Raw genomic sequence first — 11,114 nt, 5'->3', positions numbered from 1 at the left:
GGGCCCCCCCCCCCCCCAGGATTCCAATATTATTCAGCTCCATTATTCCATACAGGAATTTTTCGGGGGGGGGGGGCTGGAGGTGCTGTTTTTTAAGCTAATGGTACCAAAATTGCAGCAGAGGTGCTGGTGTGTCTCCACTAAATAACCCCAAGTGACTTGGATGAAGGTGTCCGATTCTTTGGAGCCCTGAACAAGGTGCCCCCTCCAGTTATTCTCCATTGTTTCCTGTGGGAGGGGTTCTAGCTTTCTCCAGGGGAAACAGTACGTTCAAACGCAAACAAAGCAATCACTGGCTAAAAGCCTCCCAATGCAAACAGAACCAGCAAGCCCAAAGAACCAGTTCAGAATCAGGGAATCCCGGCAGAAGCATGGGAAAACGTGGCAAGCCTAGCACAGCAAACATAACCAGAAAATCCTCCCAGCCAAATGTATTTAACAAGGAATGCTATCGTAAGCCCAACAAATGTCAAATCAGAGACTCCAATCCAATCGCAAACCAAAGTATGCAAGCCAATGTCAAACCTGAGAATTTAATGCAAACAACAAACCCGGCACCAACCAATCTGAGCAAAGAACACAGTGTTACAAGACCAATGAAACCAATTTTAAAGAACAGAATCCATGCCAAACCCACCAAGCCCTGGCAAGAAGACACTGACACGGAAACACAATAAAACTAACGAAAAATGGTCCTGGGAGCCTTAACATGCTGGCTTCGGATAGTCCCAGTTAATCCTGAAAATTTCTAGGGTTTTTCAGGACCCGTTTCCTGGTAACCTGGAAAGTCCAGGATACGATCTGGACACCCAGCTATATCCAGAAAATAATGTCTGGATATATATTTGGACTGGATGTATCTGAATGCACATCCATCTGAATTATAAAAGCACATTTAAAAGTCCCACTGTGTTCTTAATACACCACTCTGTTTGCACAAGTCAAGTGCTTTGCATAAAGCCACTGACACTGCACTCAAACCAAATCTGTGCCATGTTATGACAGGGTACAATTAATCCTCACAAAAAAGTATTTGAAAGTGGCATATAATAGGCGGGGACGACAGGAAGGATTTTTTTTTTAAGTGAGAAAAGAAACTCAGGAGGGAGGAGAACAGAACACATTTATGTACAGAGGATGTCCAAGTGGTAGGCAGAGAAGAGGACAAAAAATGGGGGTGGGGAGAGAGATCAAGGTGGGACACACACAAACACCATGAGTGCAGGGGAGAAGAAGGAGAGTGTTAAAAAATACACCGGAAAAGCGGGATGAGAGGAAGCGAAAGCAACACAACAGAAAGAGCTCAAGGGGTGTGTGTGTGTGGGGGGAGGAAACTGTGGTGCCCAGGGACACCCAGAAAGCCCAAGGATGGGCAGAAGGGAAAATTCTAAAAAACACTGAGGTGGGTGATAAGAAGACACCAAGCTAAACCACACAGGTTGCCCAGTGTGGGGTGGGGGAGAGACGAAGAAAAGAGTAAGGGAGTTCAGCCCCAGGCCGGCTCCACGCTCCCCTCCCCTTTCCTTTTCCCTTCTCACCCCATCCCCCTTCGGGCCATCCAAAGCCAGCAGCAGTGCTCAGGATGAGAGGAAGGCGGGCTGGGATGGGAAGGGAAAAGATTTCCATTCCCCTTGAGTGCCAGCCAGCTGGTTCTCATTCTGGGCTCCTGGCAACCCTTGGTGTGAGACAAAACCCACAGGCTCATTGGTCCCACTCGGTGGGGAGGCACCCTCCGCCCGGTACAAGCCGAGTGGGCTCCCACTGTCCTGGTCCACAGTGGCCGAATGGGTAGGAAAGGAGGTGATGGCCAAGGCCAGTGCAGTGGCTCACCTTGCAATGCCGCGTGGATCCTTGTGCTGTGGCAGCAGTTGCACAGACCGTCTGATCTCCAGTGACCAGTTAGAAGCCCTCCTGGGTTAATGCTCCACCTGGTCCCCCCACCTGCCAGGAGAGGTGTCAGTGGGTGCCACTGCTCCCCCTGGTTCTCTGTTGCGGCCTCCTAGCATAAGGAGAGAAGGAGAAGTGGGAAAGGAGTCACTGTTAGGCCTCCTGAGCATCTTCTGTTGAATCCATTGAAGCAGTTGCAACTCCGTGATACGACTGGAGAGCTGTCAGCTTCGGTTCTTTTTTAAAAAAATATGAATTGCATGTTAACCCCGCTGTGCTTTTTTTTTTTTTTTAATCCTGTTTCTTTTAGATGTTTGTATTGATCAACATAAAATTGAAGAACTTGAAGAAAGGGCTTTAGACTTCTCAAAAAAGGTTGGTAATTGGAGTAGTTTATTTGTGTAACTTTGAAAGTATGTGTAGCTTTCAGTAATAGATGCTGTCAGTTTCAGACCGTAGCCCTGTTGGTTTGCAGTAGGACAGCTGGGTTGGAGTCCTGCAGCACCTTAGAGACCAATAAGATTTCCGAGGTGTGAACTTTTGAGAGTCAAAGCTGCCTTCGTCAGACACAGCCAGACAGAGAATCTGCTTTGATTTTTTCCCCCTTTGTGTGAACACCAATGCTCCCTCTAAGCTGTGGAGTCTTGTGAGCAAAAATTCTACTTGGTGAGCTACTGGCATTAAAGTTGTGAGCGAGCAGTTTGACTGCTGCATAAATCATCTTGCTCTGGAGCCATCCTTCCTGAGCTAAGACAAAAAAGTGTGAGCCGGAGGCTAGAAAACTGTGAGCTAACTCACACTAACTCAGCTTAGAGGGAACACTGCCCATGACTTCTCATTTTCATGCCAAAATGGCAGCACTAATTGCAGTTGTGGTGCCATGGCTGAACCTGAGTGATCATCTGCCAGGTGTAAATATATAATAACTCAGTATCATCATCTGTTGTTGCAACTTTAATTCCCTCTTGGTCATTCTTTTTCCCTTGTATTTTGGGTTGTAGTAGTAATTCTTGATTGTACAATACTGTTTGGGCGATGAAACAAGCAATTAGGATTTATGCTGGCGCCTCTGGAAAAAAATAATACAGGGATACATAGCACTGTTTGATGTTTGTATGCCTGCTTTTGTTCTAGTTTGAAAATGAATTTGTAGCTCATCAGGAGACAAAGGCACAGCTTCAGAAAGCTGAAGAAAAAATGCATCGGCTTGAGGCTGAGCTAGGAGCTTACAAATGCCAGGTAAAGGAATCAATTTTTGGTAAACAGTACTATGCTAAAGCCCACACGTGCCAGCTGGAGAGAATGCTGGCCTTTGGGTTGGCTTTAGATATGCTTACCAGGTATCAGGTAAAGTGGGAGAACTTCTTTATGTTTTTCTGAAAGGTATATGTCTATGCATCATGTTTTGATGCAATAACCCTTTCTGATTGGTAGCTTAGGTTTTTAAGATGTCATCAAGATGGCCAAAGCCATTTTTCCCTACTTTTAAAAATTTGAGTTGTACCTTGTGAACAGAGTGACCAATTTCAAAGTTTAAAGTGCTGTTGGGAAGCCAATAAATTCCCCTATAAACAGCTATTATCTCCATTGATGACATGTCAACTGGTTTAGGACCTCACAGCTGTTTGTGAGGTCCTAAACCGGTCTATCAACATAATGCAATTTTTTGCCGGTACATCTATACGGGGTTGAAGAATTTGTCAAAGCAGTTATGTAGGCTTGTTAACTTCATTTATTCATGCAGATAGATTCAGGTGGGTAGCCATGTTGGTCTGAAGTAATAGAGCAAAGTTTGAGTCCAGTGGGACCTTTAAGAAGGGTGCGTGCACATGAAAGCTTCTACCCAGAGTTAAACTTTGTTGGTCTTAAAGGTCCCACTGGACTCAAACTTTGTTTTATTAATGCAGATTTAAGGTTTGCTCTGTTTTTGAGATGGTTGCATTAATAAAATCTGAACGTTCTGTTTCTTTCCAGAATGGCTCTACACCTGGAGGTGTAGATGCTTGTTCCTTGCCAACCCTGGAGGGACAAGAAGGTTCAACTGATGCCGTGGGTCACTTAGTGCAGCCTTCAACACCTCTTCCTGGAGCTGTGCCACCCCCACCCCCGCCACCTCCCCCATTGCCCCCCTCATTTACTCCAGGCGCAGGAAAGCTACCTCCTTTGGGTGGTGCTGTTCCTCCTCCCCCGCCCCCACCCCCTGGGGGACAGTGTTCTCCTCACGTGCTGCCATTTGGACTGAAACCCAAAAAACAGTTTAAACCCGAGATCACTATGAAAAGACTCAATTGGTCAAAGGTAAATCAAGAGTGGAAATCACCTTACGTAAAACTCTCTGCATAAATACAACTGAAATAATTCTGAGGCCTTGGCGTTGACAAAACTGTAGGCAGCAAGGAAAGTAAAGTAAATGCTCATGCACCGCAACAGTGGCAAGTGAGGGGGAATCCTGGTGTCCTTCCCGGAGGATGTTGTGAGGCCGCAGATGCATGGCAATTGCTAGGTTAACGCTACGCAGAAGCACAACTGCTGCCAAGCTATTGGGGGGGGGGCTGTCAGTGGAGTCCCTGCTGGGTGCTTTTGGCTAGTCGTCGGACCTGTCCCCTCACAGTCAGGTTGCCCCATTCCCATCAAGTCGACTAAGCTTGCTTCCGGTCACGATCTCCTTCGTAGCACTAAACGCCTCCTCTTGTCCCATGCAAGTTAACCAACAGTTGGGTGTTCCAAAATTTAACTGATTCAATTTTTTTAAGAGCTGTTCATTAAGAATATGGTTGGTCATTGGCTCAGAATGTTCCTTGGTTCCTTTTGGTATTGCCAAAATTAAGCCCATTTAAAACAAACAAACAAACACCTGTTGCTGTGCAAAAGGGCCTCGGCCTTTGAGGGCTGATAGCCTTGTTTGTCCACAAGGCTCCCATTCTGAGTGGTTAGTTTTGTTCCTAATGAGAAAAATGCTAAAAAGTTCGGGTGAGAGCTGCTTCTCATGGGGCATTGCTCCGCTGGTGATGTTCCATCAGAATCTTCAGTGTGGGGGATGTCAGCGTAGAGGAGGTATTGAAGCAGGATGTTTAGGAAGAGCAGTCTCAGCACCACAGTGCTCACAGAGAGGAGTGGGAAACGGAGTGACGGTGAAGGCACCTAGCTCGAAGCCGAAGGATGTAGCCCTGCTGTGTTCTGCTCCTAATGTGTAGGTGGCTTGTGTGCCCACCCACACCCATTGCAACGGCTGCCGAATGATTTATTTAAAGATTTTCCCCTGGCTTTCCGTCATGTCAGGGTACCATAAGCAATTCCTCGCAAAGATGACAGACAAGCAGTGTGTGTGTGTGTGTGTGTGAGAGAGAGAGAGAGTGCACCCCACCCCACCTCCCTAGTGGGGGGATGGTGCTTCCGTGTCCTTTCTCCAGGCTTCAGGATTTTCTGGCACTGTTGCTCTGGCTGCTGCCCCCCCCCCCCTTCAGCATTTTCTGACCATGAACAAAAATACTTAGAAACAGTTTTTCAAGATTATATTCAGTAGTCAGATGCTGGCGTGTGTGGGAGGGGGGGATTTTGACTTCTGTGCTGGCCTACTAGAGATGCTGACAGCTTCGTCACCGCCTCCTGACTTGCTTCACCCCCCGGGGATTAGAGGCTGGAGAGAGGAGTTCTCTGCCGGCGCTGGGTCAAGTCAAACTAGAGGGTGCCTAGACTCCCCCCCCCCCAATTTATAATTTTTTATTTTGAAAAAACAACAACTGAAATATTATACAGTAGTTGAGAAGGTTTCAACAAGGTGTCAAAGCAACAAAAATATTTCTCTCTAAGCAAGGTGCAGGATTAAAACAGTTAAACTGCACATATTACACCAGTTTGGTGTAGTGGTTAAGTGCACGGACTCTAATCTGGGAGAACCGGGTTTGATTCCCTTCTCCTCCACTTGCACCTGGCTGGATGACCTTGGGGAAGCCATAGTTCTGACAAGAGCTGTCCTTGAAAAAGAGCAGTTTCTGTCAAGAGCTCTCTCAGCCCCACCTACCTCCCAGGGTGTCTGTTGTGGGGAGGGGAAGGGAAAGGAGTTTGTAAGCCGCTCTGAGACACCTTTGGGGAGTGAAGGGCGGGGTATAAATCCAATCTCCTCTTCTTCTTCTAAAAGTACAACAAACTTTGATAGTGCTTATTTTTTGGAAGAACCCCTCCTACAGTGAGATATTCAACAACTGGGAACCACATTGCTTGGAAGGGTGCCTAGACTTTGATAGACCAAGGGCCTGATTCAGTGTAAGGCAGCTTCATGTGTTCGTATGTTAATGAGGTCCGAGCCATTGGCAAATATATCTTTTTTGTAACAGGAAGCTCATTAATAAGATAATAATTAATTCCATCTTTATATGCAAGGTTTTTTAATAAATATCTTTATAACTCATTACTATTGTTGTTTGCAGATTAGACCACACGACATGTGTGAGAACTGCTTCTGGTTAACAGCAAATGATGGCAGATACGAATCTGCTGATCTGCTGGGCAAACTGGAGCTCACGTTTTGTTGTCAAAGGAGAGGTGAGTAATTTTTCTAAATGAAAGCTGTCGCTCCATTTGAAAATGAGGTGCTTATATTTCACTGAAACATTGGTAATTCTTATGAATCGATACCTGCAGTGTGCTGTTTTGAAAAATGACTTGGGTCAGACTGGCCTCACTTAAAGTTGTTTTATAAGTGTGTGGAAAGTGCAACTCGCTTCACTTGGAAAAAATGAAACTACACCATGAATGGAATTGGAAGGCGTGCGTAGCTCATGACAGTATGTAAGGATTCAAAATTTCTTCAGCCGTGACCCATGATATTTGAAACGCAGGGCTGAGATGATAGTGGCGGATGAAAAATGAGTCTGGGCCCTTAATAATGTTGAAGATTCATGGGTGGTGGTGGGGGGTTGCTAAATGAAATTGTAGTCTCAGTCACTTACTCTGAGAACTGATTTGGAATACTGTGTGCAATTCTGGTCACCACACCTTAAAAAGGATATTATAGCTTTGGAAAAAGTGCAGAAAAGGGCAACTCGAATGATAAAAGGGTTGGAACACTTTCCCTATGAGGAAAGGTTAAGGCGCTTAGGTTGGAGAAACTTAGCTTGGAGAAACGACGACTGAGGGGTGACATGATTGAGGTTTATAAGATTATGCATGGGAAAGAGCAGGTAGAGAAAGAGGCACTTTTCTCCCTTTCTCACAATACAAGAATTCGTGGGCACTCCATGAAATTGCTGAGCGGTCGGGTTAGAACGGATAAAAGGAAGTACTTCTTCACCCAAAGAGTGATTAACACATGGAATTCACTGCCACAGGAGGTGGTGGTGGCTACAAGCATGGACGGCTTCAAAAGGGAATTAGATAAGCATATGGAGCAGAGGTCCATCAGTGGCTATTAGCCACAAGGTATAGATAGGGACTCTGGGGCAAGTGATGCTCTGTCATCTTGGTGCTTGGGGGGGGTCAACAGTGGGATGGCTTCTAATGTCCTGGCCCCACTGGTGGATCTCCTGATGGCACTGGTATTTCTGGCCACTGTGTGATACAGAGCGTTGGACTGGATGGGCCTTTGGCCTGATCCAACATTGGCATCTCTTATGTTCTTATGTTCTTAAATGGTTTTCAAACTTTAAAAAAAACCCTCTGACGTATCCATATTAACTAACTGTTGACATTACAGGTGAACAAACTAGGACTAAAGCCAATCATGTGATGTATTAACTTCACAGCATGGCTTGCACCGAAATGTGAGAAATATTGCCTTTGAGGACCGATTATAAATATGCTGACATAGTGTGTTTTCAGTTGGTGGAGGGAGCAGTATTGCGTTGCGAAATGTTGCTTTAGCATTTTGAATGTTCACACAACCATTCATTAGTTACTGAACTAGACCTGGTATTTGTAGCTGTTACCTGAGTGTGAGCATGACAAAGATGCCACTTAGCTTACTTGCTAATGGATTGAAACTCTGGGTGGTTTGTTTATTTCCTCTATAAGTAGGCGCCTCAGTTTACTTATGAGTCTGGAGTCGGTAGAGAGCAGATGCTATTTGTATCCTGCTATGCCCTCATAATGGGGGGGGAGGTGTGCAGGTCTTAATAGTTAAAGTAGCATTTGGAGACATATCATCATCTTTGGAGAAGATGTATGTGGCCTTTCCCTAATGTATAAGTAACATGCATTCTTCAATTTTGCTAACAAAAGGATGTGAGCTGAAGTCTTCTAAAGAAAAGTCATGTGAGTTTTCTTCAGGTTTACTAAGTGAATCCCTAATGCAGCTGAATTGTATTTCAGACATTAAGCATTCCTCCTGCCACATACCACTAACAACATTTTGTGCTATCTGGAAGCCTAGACAAAGCTTAGCAGAACTTGAAAATTCAGCATGAAATTCTATTTGGTCAAATGTTCCGTATGTGATAACCGTTGGCTGAAACAAGAGAGGACTGTGTGCAGCAACAGGTGCCGGCCCCAGTAAGTGGGGCTGTATGTTGGACCTATGGATGACCTGTTGTTGAGTCATCCTCTGCAGGCAATTTTGTCTGTGTGTGCTGTGGTAGCTGTTGAATTGGGACTGTATGTAATTCTGATGCTGTAGCAGTGAGCATATTAATGCTGTCAAAGCTAATACCACAGCCAGTCTTTGTTTGGTGGATCTGTAAACAGTCTGCTTTCTTCCCCATATATATGTCTGGTGGTGTTGAAACCAGTACGATAGGGTAGTCTGGATCAGGGCTTATGTGTGGGTAATGAGATATTAGAGTTTTCTAGTAGTTTAAACTTGGAATAGAATAATAAACGATCCTGAAGTGCTTATCAGATATAGAGAACTTTTGTATAACAGTGAGCTTCATTAGCATGTACAAATGTCATTTCCAAGCCGCAGTAAAGGGCTCTGAACTCATGAAGCTGCCTTGTACTGAATCAGACTGTTGGCCCATCAAGGCCACCGTTGTTGTCTGTGCAGACTAGTAGCAGCTCTCCAGGGTCTCAGGCGGAGATCTTTCACATCAGCTACTGCTGGGTCCTTTTAGCTGGAGACGCCGGGGATTGAACCTGGGACCTTCTGCATGCCAAGCAAATGCTCAACAGCCCCTCTCCCTTTCACATTTTAGTGAAAGATTACACGTGGTCAATATTCATACATTGATTTAGAACAACACTTTTTCCTTGACAGTAAAGAAAGATGACGACCTTGAAGAGAAGAAATGTATTAAAAAGCAAATCAAAGAACTCAAAATTCTGGATCCAAAAACTGCTCAAAACCTTGGTAAGTAAATAGTTCCACGTATGGAAGTATTTTACAGTTTACTACTACTACTACTACTACTACTACTACTACTACTACTACTACTACTACTACTACTACTACTACTACTACTACTACTACTACTACTACTACTACTACTACTACTACTACTACTACTACTACTACTACTACTACTACTACTACTACTACTACTACTACTACTACTACTACTACTACTACTACTACTACTACTACTACTACTACTACTACTACTACTACTACTACTACTACTACTACTACTTCTGATTTATAGACCACCCTTCCCCACACATCTTTATTATACTTTTGTTCCTTATCATTAGAGCACAACTTTTGCAGTTAAATATTGGTCAGTGTTTCTCAGTTTGTGTTGGACTTCTAACAGATTGTCATCCTCCCTCAACAATAATCAGCTATATAATACTGCACGAGTAATACATTTCTGTGAACACTAAAGGACTGAGAGGAGCTTTGGAACTACACTTCAGACGTTCAGAATTGCCACAAAGCTTGTAAAGTAAAAATACAGCTTAAAAATGCACGCACCTAAACAAAAATACAACTACACATCAGCAGATCCTTCCATACATGTGTGTGTGTTTCCCTTTCCTTCACGGCTCTCTTCAGGACCTGCCATCCTGAATTAGGATTTCGTGAGCCATCCTTCTGTTTCTCCTCTTCTTCCTCAGTTTGCTCCCTTCTCTAAGCTCTCCTGACTGAATGTGTCATTCACTCGTTTGTCCTTTGACAGTAGTCAGTTCCATCTTCAGACATCAAGTACTTTTAGACTTCCATAACATGCGGCTTCTGTTCTTGTGTGGGTAAGCATATAGTACTAAAGGAGAAGGCCACAGAGAGGAAGAATTGTGAATTGACTCTTTCACTGTGCCCAATCCAAATATCAAATGGGCAGGATTTGGCATGAATGTTCCTGTCACCTCCTGTTCTCTGTCTTCTCCACCTCTTTTTCTCCTCCTCCAGCCCAACTTGTTTTCGCCACCCCACTGAGGCTGGGGATGTGCCTCAGCCCACTTGGCATAAGCACATATGCAGGTCGGGCTGTGTAAAACATTTTGCGGACTCAGGCAAAGACGGTTGCCGGGCTGTTTTGCTTTTTCTAGTGCAGCAAAAGCACAGTCATAACCCTTCTCCAGTTTCATGTGCCGATTTCTTTTTTCTTTAGCTATTTTCCTAGGTTCTTTCCGGGTGCCTTACGAAGACATCAGAACAATGATACTGGAGGTAGATGAAACCCAGCTCTCAGAGTCCATGCTTCAGGTACAGTGAATTGCCAGGCAAGGTTTTATGACAAAGAAATCTGCTGTTGATCCCGTAGATTCCCTAGCAGGCCTCATAACTGTTGATTGTATTTGCAGTAAATCTGTGATCTGGATCTTCTCCCTCTGAGAGGAGGACATCTTGATGGGTGTTTCCCACCCTATCCTTAGGGAGGCAGGAACCAAAACTTCACTTCCTGTCCTCTTGGTGGGACACGCCCTCAATTCAGTTTTTGTTCCTGCCTCAGTAGGGAGAGCAGCACGAAGTTGGCACTCGTGCCTTTTTGACTACTTTCTGTTTCTACTGGCTTTCTGCTTTTGGCCTTAACTCTGTAGATGTTACTCCTTCTCTGCGCCTCCTCCCCCACTTGTTCTGTTCTACCTTTTTTCTTTCCTTGACTGAACTCCCCCTGAACCTCCGGCCTGAAGCATGTCAGACCAGGGAGACTTGAACTGATTCCTCTCAGAAAAAGAGAGGGAAAACGCTCTGCCGCCAGCACAACTCAAATGGGCAAACTTAAAGCTGCGGCCTCTACCTCTGCTGGCACTGCGGATCTCACCGCAACACAAGGAGAGCGCACCAAAAAGCGGCCCCATTCTCCGCCCGCAGAGCACGCCGTGGGCGCCATCTTGGATCAGGCGGCAAAGCG

At 45.0% G+C, this 11,114-nt stretch overlaps 1 protein-coding gene across 1 annotated transcript in view; it reads left to right on the top strand.

Moving 5' to 3' along the window:
- The window catches only part of DIAPH3 (diaphanous related formin 3), a 141,857-nt gene that overhangs the window by 13,984 nt on the left and 116,759 nt on the right, over positions 1-11,114 (top strand). The window contains exons 7-13 of the mRNA XM_015425654.1: positions 2,198-2,262; positions 3,022-3,126; positions 3,862-4,185; positions 6,315-6,429; positions 8,340-8,347; positions 9,082-9,169; positions 10,371-10,465. Coding sequence (XP_015281140.1) covers positions 2,198-2,262; positions 3,022-3,126; positions 3,862-4,185; positions 6,315-6,429; positions 8,340-8,347; positions 9,082-9,169; positions 10,371-10,465 — 800 coding nt within the window. The remainder of the gene's footprint in view (positions 1-2,197; positions 2,263-3,021; positions 3,127-3,861; positions 4,186-6,314; positions 6,430-8,339; positions 8,348-9,081; positions 9,170-10,370; positions 10,466-11,114) is intronic.

Source organism: Gekko japonicus, unplaced genomic scaffold, assembly GCF_001447785.1.
Source record: "Gekko japonicus isolate JY-2015 unplaced genomic scaffold, Gekko_japonicus_V1.1 scaffold1107, whole genome shotgun sequence".
Taxonomy (NCBI): domain Eukaryota; kingdom Metazoa; phylum Chordata; class Lepidosauria; order Squamata; family Gekkonidae; genus Gekko; species Gekko japonicus.
Note: the sequence above shows the minus strand (reverse complement) of the source record. Positions and strands in the feature narration are given on the sequence as shown.